Source organism: Melopsittacus undulatus, chromosome 4, assembly GCF_012275295.1.
Source record: "Melopsittacus undulatus isolate bMelUnd1 chromosome 4, bMelUnd1.mat.Z, whole genome shotgun sequence".
NCBI classification, from domain to species: domain Eukaryota; kingdom Metazoa; phylum Chordata; class Aves; order Psittaciformes; family Psittaculidae; genus Melopsittacus; species Melopsittacus undulatus.
This window is the reverse complement of record NC_047530.1, coordinates 80,889,587-80,910,631: the sequence shown is the minus strand read 5'-3', so window position 1 is coordinate 80,910,631 and position 21,045 is coordinate 80,889,587. Positions and strand designations below refer to the sequence as shown.

General features: G+C 36.6%; 1 protein-coding gene across 1 annotated transcript in view; it reads right to left on the bottom strand.

The window, feature by feature from the left end:
- DPP10 (dipeptidyl peptidase like 10) overlaps nt 1-21,045 on the bottom strand; it is a 234,834-nt gene that overhangs the window by 54,166 nt on the left and 159,623 nt on the right. Inside the window, exons 6-7 of the mRNA XM_005154047.3 lie at nt 16,867-16,919; nt 16,686-16,767 (exon numbers count right to left, since the gene is read on the bottom strand). Coding sequence (XP_005154104.1) covers nt 16,686-16,767; nt 16,867-16,919 — 135 coding nt within the window. The remainder of the gene's footprint in view (nt 1-16,685; nt 16,768-16,866; nt 16,920-21,045) is intronic.

The window sequence follows — 21,045 nt, the reverse complement described above, 5'->3', positions numbered from 1 at the left end:
TGACATGGTTTAGTTGGAGGTGTCCCCTGCTCATGGCAGGGCTGTTGGAACCAGATGATCTTAAGGTCCTTTCCAACCCTAAGTATTCTATGAAATAAATAACTGCTTTCAGGAGATTACCAAAAAAAAAAAAAAAGCCTCCTTGATCAAATGATTCTATTTTGCTTAAACTTATTTAATTAAATGAGCTCAAGCTAAGTAACTTTTGAAGATCAGAAGTATCATTTTTTATTCCCTCCACCCTTTTCAGGCCATTTGCGTTTTTAACAGTGAAGATACCCTTAATGACTCATCTCTGCAATGTTTGGAAAGACTTTCATTTAAAGCCATCACTGCCAACCAAAGTACAGGATTAAGAAATACTTGTTTTATGACTGAACCATGAAAAGGTCTTTAATTCTGTTATTACTAGTTAGCAGCATTGTTAATTCCATTTGACACATTTTAGATAAGCAAGTATCTCTGAAGGAATACTCATTGTTGTGCCACTGATTGCTGGCTTTCTAAGCTTTATTCCCCATTTACTTCATAAAGCAGCTTTGTCTTCATCCTCAAACTGTTCTCAGTCCCTTCTGAACACCCCCACAATCCTCTTAGTCTACTCTATCACCCAGAGTTTACCTTTTCTATCCATCACTCATGACACGTGTTCTTTCAACTTTGGAATCTACCCAAAGAACAACTTTTCTTGAACATATGGACTGGGACATTTTAAAGTTCTTGATAAACTTCAAAGCCACCCAGTGGCTCCCTCCCTAGCAAGCCTTGAACACATAAATGCCTCATGCTCGTTGCTTGAATAATGTTAATCAATAAAAATTATCTATTTATGTTACTTTGCAAAATGTTTATGAAATACAAATACTCATGTTCCTCCACATAACTAAACAGCATGTAAATGCACACTGATGATTTAGGGTTGGCACGCTGTCAAATATTTCTCTGCATGGCCTGCAGCATTTTGAAAGATCAATATCCCCATGTTTGAGCCTCTAAAAACATCTTAGAAAGATTCACTATTATGGTTAGTCATTTAATGTCATTTGTAATTTTGAATGTTCGTTACATTTCAAGAGGTGCCATTTTCCACATGAAACCTGCAAACTGCTGCTTCCATCAATAGGAATGGTTTCATGCATGCTTCCAACAATGATGCTGCCTACCCCCCTGCACTCAGGACTGCATTCTCTCCCATTCCTGAATGTGCCAAAGTGCTCATCTGTAGTTATCTAAGGGAAATAAAGGTGTGGGGGCTAAAATGTTGATTTCCATAGCAAAACAGGCAGCAGAGTTTTAATAGGAGTGACAACTATAATGTGAAGGCTGCAAGTAGTGGCCTGAGAGGCTCTTTACTTCACTCCCCTCCAAATCCAGGCATTGAAATTAATTAAGCACAAGTACTTTGTATAGCCACAAAAAACAGCCTCCAATCTGACATCACTGCCAGAACAATGCAGCGAAGAAAGACATTTCTAAAAGGCATACCCATTGTAAATTTTCTTCCCAGTATAATATTTATATGGTGCAAGTGTACCTCGTATATAACTCTAAAAACACTGAAATTTTAATAGATCACAATTTGAAATTAATTTTGTTCACAATATTGCTTGGTTTTGTCTAGTGTTTGCACATACAACAATGATCAGCAAACTAAGTTTGTGGGCTTCACATCCCTCTGAAATAACTATGACTAGAATAAGCCTGTGTACGGCTATGGTTTTACCAGCAAGCAGTGCAATGGCCTTTTTCTCCTGCTTATTCCTTGGCTCCTGTTTGCCTGCTGCAGCCACAACACCATTCCATACTTCACCTGCTGCAAAAAGTGGCATCAAATGTGAAGTGACTGTAGGAGAAAAACTCATACTGGTTTTATTTTATACGGATTATCACAAGTCCACCAATTCAAAGTAGAAATTGAACTATTCCTTAGCTAAACATGCAAAAAATCCTTCACCAGGCCCAAGAAGCAGACAAATTCCTTAAAATGTCAAGCTCTTCCCTCCCAGAAAAATTGCCTAAGTACCTTTTCTTTAGGTCATACATTTTTCGCCTTCTTGCTCAGTTTAACCACTGCCATCCATGTTTTCTCATGAAAACACTATCTGTAGAAAACTCCTAACAGTTCAACTTTATGCTGCACTGAAATACATTCCCAAGCTTTTCTTTCAAAAAACACAAAGATTAGGTCGAAATTTTTATATTTTCAGTGGCAGCTGCTGCTACTACTTAGCTGCAGTACAGCAATGCTGTACTGTAGTGCAAGGTCCTACACCTGAGTTGGAGCAATCCCAGGCACAGCTACAGGTTGGGCAAAAAGGAAATTCAGTGCAGCCCTGTGGTGAAGGACTTGGGGGTGTTGGTCAATGAGAAAATGAATATGCGCCAGCTTCAGTGTGCGCTTACAGCCCAGAAAGCCAACTGTATTCTGGGCTGCATCAAAAGGAGCGTGACCTGCATCAAAAGGAGCGTGACCTTTGCGTGCGGCCATCCACCAGTTCTTTATCCACCAAGTGGTCCACCTATCAAACTGATGTCTCTCCAATTTAGAGACAAGGATGTTGTGTGGGACAGTGTCAAATGCTTTGCACAAGTCCAGGTAAATGACGTCAACTGCTCCACCCCTATCCATTATCTTTGTAGCCCCTTCATAGATCACATTTATTTCAACTTACTGTGAAGAATTTGAGGCTCTGCTTTGTTTAATGTTCTACCTACAGCACTAATCCTTCTCTTTTTTCCACATCTGTCAGCCTTTCAACTATTTTTTTTCATAAACCTTCGAAATTAATTTATTCCAAAACACTTATTTATTGTTTGCAACTTGTTTCACAATTACATGACTTTATTTCAGGCTGAGGTCTTAAGCAGAGCACTCACCCTGAGCAGTTAGTTCCAGATGGCAGACAGCTGTGAAAACATAGAGACATCTAATCCCATAGCTGAATGGCAAACCCAGTGCCAACAGCTGGAAAGTCCCCCTGTGTGTCTTTAATAATTCTCAGCATTACAGGCAGAGATAAGCTGTTAAATTAGAGAAAAATACTCCACTTTTTCCCTTTAGGTACTCCACTGAAGCCTTCTGCATGGGTATATCCACACTTAATCACTCCTCTGATTGCAGGGTAGACTATCAGCAACAGGACAAGCTTTTTACTCACCAGTTAGGTATCATCATAAGTTTGCCTGGAGCTGTATGGGGGTCACCATTCAATCACTTACCCCTGCGCAGAAGCAGTGACTGTGCCAAAAGGGGGACTTTGAGCTCTCTATCAAAGCAGGGGGCTCTAGCAGAGGCTGCCAGCAGCCAGTTAGCCCAGGCAGTTGGGCGAATCACTATCAGATATTTGCATGTGTTCCAGAAATTCATCCAGACATCAGAGTTCAGACTTGTACTTATATCTGAAAGCCTAGTTCTCTTCAGGTGGAAGAGAAACAGAGATGCGTCCCTTGCTGGCAAAACCTATATCCTTCCCTGGAACCAATTATCAGTCTCAATTGCAGAGAAAACCTATCAAACAGAGAGGGAAATTTCTCTCAAAAATGACATTAATGAGGTACACTTAACAATCTAGCATTACTCCTTCCTCTAGCTTACTCAAGAACAAACTTATATTTATATGAATATGATAAGGTAGCTTACCATGCAACAACTTCTTAAAATAGATTATACAAACACTAATCAAGTAGGTATAACATATTGCCACTGCTGTTCCCCAATATGAGAAGGCACCATCTTGGTTCTAGAAACATTACTCACTCGTGTCATGCTTTGTGCAAGCTGAAGGTATATAGTTAATATACCTGGGACTTATTTTCCTAACTTAATGAGAAAACATTTATAATTTCTCCTCCAGAGTTTGAGTATGGCAGATTTATTTGACTTCCTAATTGACACCATCAGCACAAATATATTTTGCCATCAATAATACTAGAAAGATGTAACACCAAATGCAGCCATGATTTACCCTTATGCAGGTTTCAACAGCTCCTGAAATTAACTTTTCAAGATAAAAACTTAATACCCAGTCCTTCAGTACCTAAAGGGGGCTTTAAGCAACCTGGTGCTGTGGCACGTGTCACTGCCCACAGCAGGTGGGCTGGAACTAGATGATCTTTAAGGTCCCTTCCAACTCAGACCATTGTGTTATTCATCTGATTCTATGAATCCAGCATTTTGTCTTGAAGAGAAATGGCAGGGTGTAACTAATGGCATGATTTGTTATTACAGGGATTCATCAGGACAAAGAACTATTTTAAGGAAAGTGCCAACCAAACTCTGAAGCTACTTAACAGGTATAGCTGGAAAGGAAGTAAGGCATCTATATCTATGTGCCTTTGGTTAAAATAAAATAATGTCTGTACAAGAAGCACTGGCCTCTTCCTGTACAGGTAAGTGTCCTATATCTGAACCAAGGAAAACATAAGATTCTTCCACAGATTATCTGACCAACATTCAGATAAATAAGTATTCCAACTTGGAATAACTTCAGCACTCCCACATAATACTCCAGGGAACACAACAGTCTTCCTTAGCTTTCACACAGACAATATAAACCATGACAAGACTAAGCAATTTCTGATTATGCCCGGGAGACCTTCAGGCATTCAGGAAATGCTTCTGCTGCAGAAACCTGGCAGTTGCTAATGACAGTGCTAAAGATATCAACCTAAACAATCTTCAGGCAGCCCACCTCTGGCTATATTCCTGTGTGACCTTGACAAGGACATACAGTTCATTGCTCTTTGGACTAGCATAGATGCCTTCAGAACCCAACATTCTACTTAACAGCCCACTCAGCCACACTTTTTGCACTATGCAGAGGGGTAAGTATTTTCACTCATGCAGAAATAGGTGTCGTTTTGTGTCTCAGACAGTCTGGATAACCTGCTAACTCCACCATCATCATGGCTGAAAGCTACATCTTAGCATAAGAGCTATCAGACTTCACTTCCTAAGCATACGGCAAAATTTCAGCCCTTCTTTTTGTGAGACTGCCAGCTAATTAGTTGGATAATTAATTCTTCAAGAGCTTCAAGATGTTTTTCCATCTGGGCTTGCCTCTTACCATTTGTTCTATCTCCTGCCTTGCCATATATTAACCAGGGCCAAATTCAACCGCCCTTAGATCAGTTACTAAAATTTCCAGATGAAACATGTTTTATTGCTAAAACTATTAACAGAAATAATATCAGCTATTTATTAGATAGAACAAAGTCAAATAAAGAACGTTGTCTTAGTGGCTCAGCAGATGTTGTACTTTGGTCTTCAGAGATGAAACCATGTTTTCTTCAGTTTCAGGTACAATACTAAGTTGGCACCACACTATTTTGCAGTTTAACATCATACTGGGAAGACAAAGAAGATCCCATATGCAGCAGCTGCATTTCTCCCATGATGGGGCATGTGGTGGAACAAACACACAGCAATGGGGGAATCACAGAAACACAAAATCACTTAGGTTGGAGGAGACCCTTAAGATCATTGAGTCCAACTGTTAACCCAACACTGCAAAGTGCACCACTAAACCATGTCCCTAAGAATGAAAATAACTTGTTATGCTACCTAGACAACAGCTAAAGGAGTGCGATATGTAAGTACAGTTTAAATAGTTTTCATATATCCAGTTTAACCAGCAGTTAACTAGCAGTTAAAACACAGAGTTGAAGAATAATGGCACAGAGACCTCACACTTAAATGATAAAAGGAAAAATTAGCCTGAAATTGAATAGATTGATCAAAACTCGATTCACAATGCTTATATTGCATGATTACACCTATGCATACATATATATTTTATATAACTGAAGAGTCAATGTTCTTTGCTTCTTGACCAACATGCTGCTCCATTTGCAAAGTTCAACACAAGTGATCTTAAATAAACACGTAAAAAAGCAGTATCTTAAATAAGTTTAGAATTATTTTTAAGTGATTTTTAGGAAAAAAAAAAAGTCTTTTTAATTCCTACTGCTGCTTTCACCAAAATTATGGAAAATGCAGACATCTTTTGATTTGTAAATAATATTGGAACTAACTTTGGATTACAGGAAAAAATTAAATTCAAATCCCTGCATCCACATGGCAACTATTTGCTTGTGGTTTTTCAACATTTGTTGTCAAGATAAGAATCACAGAATCACAGAAGTTTGTTTTTCATTTACATACTTAGCATATTTGTTAACACTTTCTGGTTCATAGATCTGAGAAAACATACAAATAGATCTGCTTCAGAAACTTACAATTAGTTTTCACCAATTTAAAAAATATTGCAAATCAGCCACAGTATTTGTCAATGCATTACCATTACAAATAAATAGCTGGTTGGCATCTCCTGCACCACTGTTCAGTGTCATCCAAAGCTCCAAAAGACACATTTTTTCTAACAGAGCTACCGATTACGTTATTCATAGTCACAGTGTAATAATATGTTATCTTATTACAGTCCAAACTGAACAAATATTTTCTTGCCGTTTGTGATGTTAGTTACTATACCCCTGGGAATTATAGACTTACACTGAGATTGCCCACTGCTACAGAAAATGAGCACCCCTTTCTGCCCTTTTCCCTTGCCAAAATCTTATTTAGTTGAAGCAGCTTCCCACTGAAGAACAAGGTGTACTGAAGATTACGTGCTGTGTGCATCAATGCAACAAAAGTATAACTGCTGTTTTTTTCCTCCTACGCTAAAAAAAAAAAAATAAATGCTCCTTTTGGGAAGAAAGCACTTTCTAATGTCATCCAGAAGAACCGGGCATATGGCATTATATAGGAACAGCTGTTTATTATACACAGTTAGAAGTTCCATGATGGCAATCCAAACCTCCTGGTCCATATCAGAGCTCCTCTATGGCCAAGAGCCAGAGGGCACATGCTGCAGTGAGCCACAGAAATCCTTCAGGTCTCTATTTGACTGCAGAAAAGAGGTGGCTTTTCCTGTATTCTGTGATGAGCTGGTGTTTCTACCTACAGCTTGAGGCTCAACACCCATCTTCAGCATAACTGTACTGAACAAAGTGCTGGCACAATCATCACTCAAACTGTTCATAGGCTGCATGCATGGTAAGGATAATGTGTACACCACCAGCTTTCCCGTGACAATGGTCTATATGCTGGTGCTTCCAAGTTAGGTGTCAATTTATTGTTCCATACATGTGAAAGTGAGATCCGTTGTATACAAAATCACCTGGGGCATCCAGCTTTCTAGGGGACACTGCACATGTTGGAAAAGTAGCAAGATAAATGGTCAGTATCTGCCATTCTTGCCCACAGCACTAAGCTGTGGAAGATTTTCCATGGTAATGAAGTGGGACACTCACACACTGAGAGGCAAGTAAAATGCAAATGTGAACTATTACCCAAACAGTTATAATGCATTTCACTGGTGTGACTGATTGTTCTGCTGATGTCTTTCTTACATGTCCTGCAGCAATCTCCAGAACCAAAGAGAATTACTAAATTTGGGTAATATAAACCAGGAAAGTTTTACATAAAACAGGAAAGGCTTATAAACCCTTTATAAGTGTGAATTTTGGATGGTTGGAATATTCACTACTGGCTCTCTCAGTTATAATTAGGCAGACTTTTTTCAAAGTCCTTTCCCTTCCCCCCTACCCCCCAAAAAAATCTTACAAATTTTCTATCCAGATCACGTACCTTACAGCATGACTACTTCAAGGAAAGTTTTATGGAACTGTATTGCAAAGCAGGTTTATATCCCTTTCCTCTATATTATATCTATAGTCTATTTATATTGTGAGCTCCCACAAACAGGGTCTGCAGACTAAAATGTCTGGTACAGCTTGCAATACAGCTGCTTTGCAAGTCTCCAGTAGTGCAGAATGGCTCTGATCTCCTCTCTGCAGATTTTTTTTCTTTGCAGGTCAGTCTATACTGCCATAAAATTTTCAGAGCTGTTCAGCTCTGACTTGCTCCAGCTCTTACCCCATAGTTCCACAGACCACTAAATCATGCAGCTATTAGGCACAGCTGGTACCATCAGCTACCAAAGCAAAGCACAACAGTAGACAAAAATCTACCCTTATATGATCTATGTTTCAAAATCATCAGACACATTGCAAATGAGGCAAGAAACAAATAATAGATAATAACAAAATTATTATAATTGTAAGCAGTAATAACTATATTCACTCTTAAAGGTACCAATTTTCTAAAGATTGTGATTGAACTAGACATGCATTTTCCCAGAGGAAGCTTTCAAACCTTTCGATTATGTTGTAAATAAGGTGGAGAGGAAGTAGTTGTTGATCAGAGTGAAACATGGAGACCTCAAAATGCATATATCCCAATGTCATATTGCTGCCTTTTTTTAATCTCAGTTACAATATGTTAATTTTATATTTGCAGTCATGCTGCCAGACATAGAATGAACAACTGAAGCACCACTTTTCTGCTGTCTAGATTAATGTCACAGCATCACAGCAATGTGTTAGCACAATTGCTTCCGAACAACTGCAAACAATCTACAAGGCTATTATATTTAATTGCTATTTAGATAGTTTATAAATCTACTGTAAACAATAGCGAGGATGCACTCATAATGCATCTGTAAGATCAGTTACTAATGTCATGAAATAAACCAGGCCATGAACAGAGTATCAGCAACTCCATGATAACTCTGATGTTTATGTCCTTGATTTCCAATAAAAGTGAGGAAGCATTGCCCTCTTTTATTTAAACACACATTAATTATGTTGCCTTTCCAATGATATTGGATCATGACAATCATTACATTCACACCCTGTCGAATCCTTGTACTCATCAGTGCAAATGCTGTGCTGTATGCTGTGTAAACACAATCACATTTAATATCTGAACTATGACCCATACAAAAGCTACTTTATAAATCTTTGTGATTGCACAGAAGATCACAGTAAGACTGCCAAGCTGATCATCTGGATCTACTGCTTCCACTCTGTGGAGCTGCCTGAAGAACTATACCGGCTGCAGCACTGTACAAAATGTCTTTGAAGGATTGGACTGCTTAGCCCTTTGGTCTTCGCCTATGTAAGTTATGTGTATAAGAGACTTACCGATAAACAGTGTATGCTCAGGAACTCTCACTCCTTGTTCCTCGCATTTACTGATAACTTCTGACTAATGAACCGGCATTGAAGACCATGGACAGAAATGTCACTCTTACATGCTTGGGTTGCTCCTACAGACTTACAATAAAATCACAATCTGCCCTTATAATAGAATCTTTTAAAATTATCTCTGGTATTTCAAAGACTCATCTCACACTCATATCAAGCATTCAATTGTGTCTAGGCCGATCAATCCATAACAGAAGCTAAAATTAAATTTTTCAATGTACTTATTCTGGAGGAAAAAAAGACTATGTTGGGAGTTGGGAAAATATCTAGGATAACTGCCTGGGCTGGGCGCTGGAGATGGAATTTTCTCTAGTGATTGTATTTCTCTAGGAATTTTCCAAGTGATTATATGATCCATGGACACAGGTAAGTCTGCAATGCTTTTGGATTTTGGAGTTAAATGAAAATACAGTTCATATAAAGCTTCTTACCTAGTCTTTCCCAAATCTGTTTTAGCAAAAAGTTCAATCAGATTTTGACCTCTCTTTTCATTAACCATGTATTTAGTTTGCACGCGTGGCTATTTCCACAGAATTTTAGACTTCTTAAGTATAATTTTCTTGTTTCTGCATTATATAAAGCTACGCAATTTTCATGCAAGAAGCACAGCAGTCCTATTTTATGAGTCATTGGACTTGCAGTTAATATTAGCTAACAGACAGAAGTGTGAATATTCAGATATGCTTTGTTACACATACACATGCTGAACAACATGATAGTCTAAGGTACGTGTTGCTATTTTTATCTTTCTCTGCATGCTGCTGCACAGAAAAGTCCTGCTGATTGCTCCTATCAAATGTGTGTCTATGACTGCTTGGATGTCTTTGTGGAACTGTGTGTATATATATATACACACATATATATATGCACACCAATCTCCATGAGAAAAAATAGTGCTCTCTAGCACAATAATATATCAAATTTTCAATATACTTGCTTACAAATAGTTATTGATATGAGACTGTATAGAAAAACACACTACCTGTGTGCACGGCTGGCATACTAATTCAAACACTAGCTGCACACTAGAGCAGTGATAACAGAATAAGAATCAAGGAAATAGGAAAGGAAACATCTTTTATCTGCCCTCTCAAATTATTCATTATAAAGCTGTGAGGCCTTTTATTGTTTCACATGAAAAACAGCAGTAGAAAAATAATGCTACTATAAAACATATGATTTTCTCATTATTTCTTCACATCTTTTAGGTACAGCCAAGTACCTCTTCTCACAAAGGGCTAGTAATAGCTAATCTCAATATTTAATACTTTTAAGTTACCTTTGATACCAGGAAACATTCATTGCATTTCACTAAGCAAATGATGAAGCAACTTCTCTTTGGGTGACATGGTTTAGTGTGTGGTGTCCCTGTCCATGGCAGGTGGGTTGTAACTATGTGACCTTAAGGTCTTTCCAACCCTAACTATTCTATGATTCTGTGATTCTTCTGTACTCAACTTAGCCTTGCTTCTACTTGCATAAGTTTCTGCTCTTTAGGGCTCACAAAACTGTTACTGAATATATCCAACCTCGATATGCAAAATTTAGTTTTCTCTGTTTTCCAAAATCACCTATATTTTCTGGCTATATTCTCTTCTGGATATATTTTTTTTTATTTGAAGAATAGTTTGAATCTGATTATTTAGAGGGAAATGCAAAAAATGCGTACAATTTACAACCCTAGTTTGAGACATCAAAGAGAAAATACACAATGTAGTAGCAGCTTAAGAGGAGTACAGTTTTATCTAGGACTTTAAGTTAACTCTGATTTTTATGATAAGAAAAATATTATATTGCCCATGCTCACCATGACCCTGACAAAAAGCAGTTCTTATATCAAAAATAAAGCAGTGGAAAGCCTTTGCAAGAATGCTAGGCTTTGATATAATTTATAACAGGACTGACCATCTAACAAATTTCACCTAACACAAAAAGAATCCAAACAAAAAACCCCCAAAAACCAGAATGCCCAGTCTTGCAAAACAATCCATAATTTAACTTTAGTTGCTGGTCAAAAGTTCCTATTGTAAAGACTTTTTTTTTTTTTTTTTTCCACTTTTTCATTCAAATCCTCTGACACAGTGAGTTTCCCAGCCGGAATCTAGAAATGCAATAAAAAATTTTGGAAGTGAAAATAAAAAAGCTTTAGTAGTCTCCTTCATTTCTAATTCTCTTCAGAAAGACATGACTTCAGCATTTGCTCGAATTGTGGTTCAAGCCCTTAAAGATTTAACTAGGGGGGCTATGCTTAACCACAGAGTTTTCCTTTTCTTCACAGAAACACCCTCATGAACCCAAAGGACCTCCAAATATGCTCTGAATTACAGAATCTGTAAGGAACCCATCATACATTTAAAATAAGAAATCATACCTGAGATTAACGTCACATTAAAATGTTCTTGTTTATTTCTGGGTTTCAGAATAAATTCAAGCAGACAATTTCCTCTGTTTTCTGCCATTTGCCACATTAGCATCATGATTAGAAGGAAAGCTCAAATGAGGCCTTGACATTTCCATATGTGATTTTAAGTTACTCAGTGATTGAAAAGAGCAAAAGACTTAAAAAAAACCCAGCAGATTAAATATATTTATTTAGGACTTACTTCATTAGCATTAATTAAGCTTTGATTTGGCTTATGAACCCTGAGAGATCCCGCTTTTCTTCATTTGAAAATGGAAGTGATTTTGCCAGGAGAGGGTGCCAAGTACCCACACCATTAATTATGCAAAAAGAAAACACATGGCAGATATTTTATAGAAAGATAAGTTACCAATTTTTATAGTAGTTGTACTTTGAACCTTGAGAGAAGCTTTCAGCAACTAATGGCTGTTAAAGCATCTGTTGAGCAAGGTATGTCCTACTAATTTCCCATTTATTAAGTCTAGCGCTTATCTGGGTACTTGGCAAATAACATCAAAGAACTCCTCTGCTGCAGTATTTCTGTTATCCAAAACAGTACTTGAAAGCCTTAGAGAAAAAAAAAAAAAGGCAATTCAACAGTGTGATTGATATATGCATTTCTGTGGGGCAACAGGTGTTGATGTTGGGGTGAAGGCAAAATTAACCTCAAAACAAGACAACCAGGATAAAGGCCACTTAGCAGAGGGGTAGGAAGTTCTTACCTGGCACATTTATTAATAATAATTAAAGCAGGTACCCCTCTGCTTTTTGTCCAGGGTTTCTGTTTGTATGCTTACTTTTAGGTAGTTTTAATACAAGGTGAGGTCCTTTTCACTGGATTCCTTCCCCTTCCCCCCCGTTTTTTTTGAAAAAGCTTCAGGGCTTTTGTAAAGCCACTATTGCCTGTGTCTTTTTATGTTTTATTCTGTGGAACAAGAGGGCAATTTCTTGTTTCCTAATATTTAAAATATTTTCTAAACTTTGTTGAGATCATCCTGAATCCACAATTCAGCTACACACAACAAACTGTTCCTTGTTCATACAGGACAAGAGGTAATTCTACACAACGATGACCTGAATGACATTAAAGCATAGCAAAAGCTCATCTTCAGCATTACAATTTGATAATGTTATGTTTCTTGATGGTATCAAATTTTGACAAGGAGAGTCATCAAACTTACACAAAATTATCTTTTTTTTTTTTTTTACTATATTCTTGATTTCTGGTTTGTTAAAATATGCATTTACTTATGCATAAATATTCATATGTAAGTCAATGGATCATTATTTATGCTGATCTTCCAAATCTATGACTCAAGTTCCCTTCTAAAACACTTAATATATCAAAATAAAAATGAGCTCAAAGCAATAAATAACACAAAATTTCATTTTATTATAAACACAAAGTGACTTGCATGGATATATGTTCACAGAATAAAGTGAAAATAAAAGTACTTTACAAAAAAAAAACATTTTACCACCCAGGCATAAGAAACTTTATGTAAAACTTTTAAGAAAGATCTGTGTCAAACTGAACAACTTCTAAACGCGCTTCACTGGGTGCTACCTAAAGTAATCCATCCAATAACTAATCAGAAGAACTATCTGTATCACAAGAACCACTGGGAAGCAACACTACATCTTCCACAGAAAACTCTGCATACACCTGAGGTCAGTTTTCATATTCAGGGTTCTACAATGGCACATCTCCATAGATAGATCCAAACAGAAAAGGGGATCTGTCCTATCAGATACAAGCTAGGTCTAGCACAAAACCATGAAAACCTTTGCTACTAGCGGAGAAGATAAGGCCAAAGAAGAGAGAACACTGAATAAAAATTGGGTATTTCAACACCAGAGGTCCTTCAAAACCCTACAAGGCATTCTCCTCCTCAGTAAAGCTTTCCTACAAGGTATCTGATAACTCTGAAACATGTAATGGGGTCTCTAATCAAGTAAACTGGAGGCAGAAAATATGTGATAAAAGCAATTAGCTTTGCTGGTTTGTTTTCCCCAGAAAAACTTAATGCTGTGGTAATGGATTCTATAGAAGTGAGATAAAAAGATAAACAATCTCTTTTAAAATGTAAATCAAATATGAGAAATATTTAGCAAATACAAAAACCGTTTCCTAACGTACCAAGTCACACAGAAATGGTATTTTAGATCTGACACAGTTCTAACACAGTTAAAAGACAGCAATTTAAAAGAGTGTGACCTTGAAAACAGTTCTCAAAAATAACAGCTTTGTGACCTTAAAAGACATTAATTCATTAGATAAAAGTTTCTTCCCCCAACAGCAAACATTTTCTATTTCACCACCAAAATGCCATGACTCAAACAGCAGATGTTTCTCTGAGCTTTTCGCTTAATCTTTACAAAATCCTCCACTCTAGGTAAATAGCGAGAAACTGAAATAACTTGCAACCAGTATGGTAGCTTCAAAACAATAGTATTATGGCCCAGTCATGTGGTGTCTGATATAAACCTAATTCTGTTGTTCTTCACTAGGCACATGTGGCTTTCTGTCCCAGTAAACAGCCCTAGAAATTATTAATAACAGTAGATAATTTACACTGATACATGATTTTCACAAGGATGTAAAGAATTATTGTATGCTTGTTTTTACTGCAGCCATATTCCCTATGTGCAATAAGAAGTTCACAGCTTGATACATATTTTCCTGCTCAAACACTTTATTTCTGGGCCTTTTCTTTTCATCTTCTTATATTATCTATTTGGAAGCCTTGACAATTATCCTTCATTAGAAGAACTCAAATGAAGATTCCTGTGTAGGCTACACTGTTACTAGGTCTTCTGCAGAACTAATGATTGGAAACATTTTACACCATACCTCATTTATTGAAAATAGTTGATGCAAGTGCATGTGTTATCCCCTATCCCTTGGATTTAATCCAGAGCCTTCCAAACAGGTGCAATGTAAAGTCAGGATCTTTGGCGCAGTCAGACATACCTGTGCCTTGCAGTTTACATGTTGTGCTATTTTTGCTGACCAGTCATGGCTGTAGTATTGCTATTCTCCTCTCTACTGCACCTGGAAGGGTGTTATTCCTCCTCATTTTAGAGATCCACATATAATTTTTTAATATGATGGCCACAGGGTATGTGTCATGGGTCTTTCTAGATGAAAACTTTGTATACAATTTGTTCTCCACCTATTCTTAAATTGTAATGAATAGACTACAATCACCTTGTTTGGAGCAATTGTTCCACTGCTTTTTTTTGCTTATAGAAAATACTTACTATTTCCTTTTTTCATGGAAAAGACATCATTTCTCTACTGAACCTATTCTGCTGGAATGAATTCGACTGTCTTGTTTCTGCTAGAGGAAGCTGTTCCTTTGGACAGTGGCAACAACCATTATTCACAACAACTTTTACTCATTCATGCTTCTACAGTTTTGGCTTGCTGCTGAAGCGGGAGGTAATGTGGCAAGGCACTTCTGTCGCTTTAGAAACCTCCTTTTACCACATAAGCAGCTTCATAAGGACAACCTTCTTATTGGCAATTCTTATAGAAGTGACCTTCAGTATACTGTCATTGCAGGTGTATATCTATATGGCAATACTTGGTATCATTTAGAGTGTACAAAAGATTTTGTGTTTTAATCAAAGTTATTATTTCCTAATTCTGCAGACCATATGGCACCATAAAACAGTAGAGCAGATATTTTTAAAGCATGGCATTAACTTTACTAGGAACATTAACAAAGATGAGTAATGTTATCTTCACTGAGGTATTAATTATGCAAACGTTTTGGATGAGTCAGGTTGTAACTAAAACAACTACCTTTTTTTTCAAGTTCTGAGACTTAATAGGAGTCCACCTGTGCCCATATCTTAAGGTATTCATACGTAGTTCCAGAATGATAATCTGGGCAAGACTGATAAAGATAGCATTATTGTGATTTATTATTTTTCTGAAGGTTATGACTGGTAAGTCTGTCGCTGCTCTTAAGATATATCTCAGGAAAACAAAAAATGCACTTGCATGTAATTTTAGTTGTACTTTAGATTACTAGTAAGAATCAGAGCACAGGAATCTTTTGAACTGAAATTTTATTTAAATTATTTTAAAATTCTGTTCAATTTTGCAAATGCATCACCTTTCTGCCACAGCCTACATAGGTTGCCAGCTTCCATAATAATGCCTGGTAAATAACTTGTATTTGTTGCTATTAATCCTGTCACCATGCTCTCATTATTAATAAATAATATAGTTAATTATTAACACAACAAGCATGTTCCAATTACTTTTTCCCTCCTGCCTTCACTTGCTTAATGCAGTACCTTCTAACCAGAAACATTTTTACATTTGCACCATCTTGATGAATTATATAAACAACAGGGTATGTTCTCTAAACATGTTCTCTGCATGAACAAGTCAGATGTGCAAAGAGGCTTCTGAATCATGCCTGTGAGCATTAATAAGCTTATCAGAATAATGTAACAAGGATTACCTGCCCTATTCAGATAGTTGAAGGTTTTCTAAAGTCTCTTGCCTTTAACTACCAAGCCAGGTCAGTTTAAAACCACTGTTGTTCTAAACCCACAATTGTTTTATTCTCATACTGAGACTGGTCATGGTACTTAGATGATTTATGGATGATTTATGCTCTTAACAAGTGGCAAAACTCTTGGTACAAAGCAATACATGAAGCATAGCATTTCTGGTTTTATTACTATGAGTTCAATGTAGCACAACTAGCCTCGGCAATGATTTTAATACTGAAATCAAAACACCACTTTTCATTTAATCCATCACATCCACTTTTGGATGGCAAGCTTTTTCTTTTACCCACAGCTTTCCCTGATCTTGTGTTTGAAAAAATCCTTCACCTTTAACTTTCCTTCTTTCACAGCAGTAGTCATCAAGATGGTTATTATGAAAATTACTTGAGTGTATATTTAGATATGTTATTCCTTTAACAATTGTACAATTTGCTTATTGGGATTAGACTGGAAAAGCATGCTTACACGTTTTTAATAAAAATAAATAAATAGATCCCCAAAAGGGTGCAACAGGATCATACTAGCATCATGCAGAAATATATAACAAGACTTATTTTAAAGCTTTATATTTTTTTATTACTTCAATCTGTCTGGAGCAAATACATTATTAAGCCAAAGCATTTTTAATGTCTGTGCTTACCAGTTGCTGTCCTTGGATGCCCCACGCTGCATACTGCAAAACTGAATCCTCTACTTCTGGAGGGTTTAACTCCCAAACTTCCCTTGAAAAAATGTACACATTTTTACTTGAACACACTGGCATCATCTTATGTATAGAACCACTGAGAATGACATCATATTGAAAAAACAACATGACCTACCTTGTGTGTATGTTATAAATCACATATGAAGCTGTATAAGAATAATGAAAAACCTGTGACAAAAAAAGAAAACATAAGAATTACAAAAACAAATACTAGATTACATACAGACTACCACTACACTAGCCAGTCTTTCAATTCCTGTGATCATCGGTATCGTTACTAGTGAAAGATTTTACTAAATTATAACCAATAGACTGGAACCAGGATTTGAATGTTGTAAGACACACATACTCATCTGTTAAGTTAACCAGATACTTAACCTGTACAACAACTGCGCAGAGAATGTTCCTGTCAGAAAAATCTGTGCTCCTGTTTAAGACAAGGATTTTAAAAAGCAGAGCAAACCCAAAAGAAAACTCCAATAATGTACATTAGGAAAATAAATCACTTCATCAAGTTATGGTCAAAATGATTGTACAGGCATCACAGTTATTTTACTTGAAATGCAAGGTCATATGGTATTTTTCTGACTCCACGCTATCTATAGCCTGAATAACCTTCTGGGCTATGGCTCACAGACCAGAACAAACTGAGTGCTTCTTTGGGCCCTGTTGGTTGTAGTTTTCCTTAATCGTTTTTCAGTGTGATTTGACTGACTTTCTTTGAAATTCAGGTAAAGTTGTTGTTTTGTTTGGGAAAGAAAAGTAAATATACTGCACAGTCTTATGCTGCCATCTTTATTTGTTGAAAATTTTGTTGAAGTAAACTGAACTCAACCGAATTGCCATTTAAGTGCAAAATATCAAGGCCTGATGTATGCAGACCCAGAAGATCCATGGTGGGGAACAGCATGGTACAGTGTATAATGTGATGCACCACCACACCGAAAACCTGAAATAAAATCAAACTATTTTCTCTACAGTCAAATATCAGTCTATACACAAGTAATGAATAACAGACATTTTGCTGTCTTTCAGGCTTGGATGATTGGTTTTACCTAGCTTGTTTCTTTATCACTATGTCTCACATTATGAAAATAGCATAATTCCATAATAGTAATTAGTTTTATTATGAATTTTAATTAATTTGTGGTCTTGGAATATAAAAGATATTGGTAATTAATTATGACTAACAGAAGCTTTTTTTTTTTTAACTGTAAACTACTGACAGAAAGAAACACAGGGTGACACACACTAGAGTTGCTGTAGCTTCATGTCTATCGAGTTACAGTAACTATGCCTGGCACATGAAGGACATATGTCTAGGCACTGTCAGGCTAGTTCCAGTTAGATGGAAAACAGATACAGCTGTAAAGCTTAAACCTTGATATAGGTATATGGGTTCAGAACATTTCAGTTTGTTATCTGCACTAGGAATATTTCATTATCTCTTCCAAAGAGAAGAGACAAAGGAGAATCACGCATGAAAATCACGCATCGGAATTTGTTGCTATCACATATAAGAGGGGTTTCAGAGGTTATTATCATGTCTGGACATCATTCAGTAACAGAACCATCTAAAACATCCTTCCACTGACTCTGTTTCCATTATTAGTTTCTGGCCAACACACACAAAGTATTTAGCATGTCCTAAATCCTTGCTGGGTGATGCCACAGGAAGCCTACAAATGTCTGTAAGATTAGTAACTGCACTTCATGCAACTGTTGAATGTTCCTTTTATGAAATTTCCCTTTAAGACAAGAATCACTTCCAACATCTATGATGACTAACATCAAGTATTGCTTCAATGAGAAGAATCACAGATGTATTAACAATAATGCACCAAATTTAAGGGGTTTTTATTTTACAGGTTATGATAAAATGTTTGGCCATGTAAGGTCTGAGAAGTACTGTGACAGAAATAGAAACAAATGATAGTATTAGGATTGCTGTAGAAGTTACAAAGACACCAAGAAAAAACATTCTATGTAATTTGATCTGTTTTCCCTAAATAACTACGATAAACATATCTACTATCATGTCTCTACACAATATATACATACACATCTAATCATATATACAGTAGAAGTAGACTACTTGCTTACACACCATAATGTTTAAAGATCAGTGGGGTTTCTGGGAAAAAAAAATAACTTGGTAAATAACGTGATTGAGAGCGTATCAAGACAATTACTCAAGTACTGCTGGTAAGACAATGAGACAAACCACTGGCTTCAAAGCTCCTTCTTTCTTTTATAAGTTTTATGTTGCTAGAGAGGTAAGAGATGGCAAAGCAAAGGAACATAAACAGTTAAATGATGGTGGTTCCTGCACAGGGTGTACACTGCCGGAGGTTATCCAGAAGGGTGCCTGCCAGAAGCTGTTAAAGGGCAAGTCTCATATAGCCAGTTACAGCAAAGAGGAATGGGTCTTGCCCTTTGAGGAAAAGGGAAAAGGATGTTACAGATAACATGTAGAGGACTGATAAGTATTTAAAAAAGAACTATTTAAAAAAAAAAGAAAATATTTCAACAAGAAATGCTAAAATAATAAGTATTTTTGTTGTTTTAATGCAAAATATACTATAACAAGAATAATCATATTTTACATAGAAACTCTCTTCTTGCTTTGCAGTAAAAATGCTATTGGAATATTTATGTAGAAGTATTAGTATCTTTGTGTTAAAAGTATTAATGCCTTTGAAAGAGGTCCACAACCAGAGGAGACCAACATTACAATCACTGTCTTTGCCATTCAAATCCAAAGTGTTATCATTACTATTCTGAAATGTTTTGAAACATATTTCTTCCAAATTCAGGCTTTTATCAATTTACAAATGGAAGACTAGCTTTCATGTGATGCTGCTCAACACTGTAAAAGTTAGCTGCATTTGTATATGAAAAAAACCCAAAACACTGTATTACAAAGAGCCTAAAAGAAAAAGGTGAAACAAGTATTTCAAGACAAATTGTTCCAGTCAAAACTTACTGAAATAACAATCTATTATTCAGCTAACAGTCAACAATAAAAAAAATCCACACTTATCAATCATGACCTGAACTTTTTGATGACATAGTGTTTTGGGGTTTATATGTTCTTTATTTTCTACCTTTCAAGGAATGTCTTTCTAAGGTTTCTTAAAATGAAATACTATCATGGAACTTGATGCATAGGCCAGCAAAATTCAGAAAAGCAATGAGCCCTATATATTTAGCCAAATATACTAATTCTGTAATATACTCCAGGAAATATTCGTCTGTCCTGGGTAATTTGGAAATCATCCCTCAGCAGAATAATGTTTGTGCTAAAAAGCAGCCAAGAAAACCTCACTAGCAGTTTGGGGTTTTTTTTACAGGATGAAGGCCCTCAGCTCCAGGGAAATAGAGGGGATATGATGGCATTAGAACCTCACAGAGATATAATCAGAAAATACTCTGACATCCTTTATCAAATTCCTTTATTATTAACCAATTACATTCTTTTATGTGTTACTTACTTAGAGCAATAATGATGCCTCCTGGCTGGCAAAGCTTTTTGAAAAGTACTAAACTGACTGTCCTATATTTTCTTTTTTACCCATGCTGACACAAATACTCTGAACTCATCTTTGCAGTTCTCAGTGCTGCTGTAACTCTGTAAATTCTACTTTCAGGTTCAATAAAGACTTCTCAGAGGGCATAACAAAACTCAGTCTGAGCAAGAACGATAAAAAGTGACAGTATATGAAATACACTGAAAATTTTAGCATTTACAATAATATTTTCAGTTATTCCAAAGTTTATCAGCAAAATGGGGTATATATCTCACACGCAATATCCCTAAGGCAGGTATCTATTTATTTGTATTGTTCCTAGCAAATAACAGACTATTTAAAATATATACCCTTCCCACTAATAATAATAATAATAAAAAAAGCAGTAGAGTACCATCGATTCATAGAATAGTTAGGGTTGGAAAGGACCTTAAGATCATCTAGTTCCAACCCCCCTGCCATGGGCAGGGACACCTCACACTAAACCATATCACCCAAGGCTCTGTCCAAACTGGCCTTGAAAACTGCCAGGGATGGAACATTCACAACTTCCCTGGGCAACCCATTCAAGTGCCTCACCACCCTAACAGTAAAGAATTTCTTCCTTAAATCCAATCTAAACTTCCTCTGTTTAAGTTTGAACCCATTACCCCTTGTTCTGTTATGACGGTTCCTAATGAAGAGTCCCTCCCCAGCATTCCTATAGGATCCCTTCAGATACTGGAAGGCTGCTATGAGATCTCCATGCATCCTTCTCTTTTCCA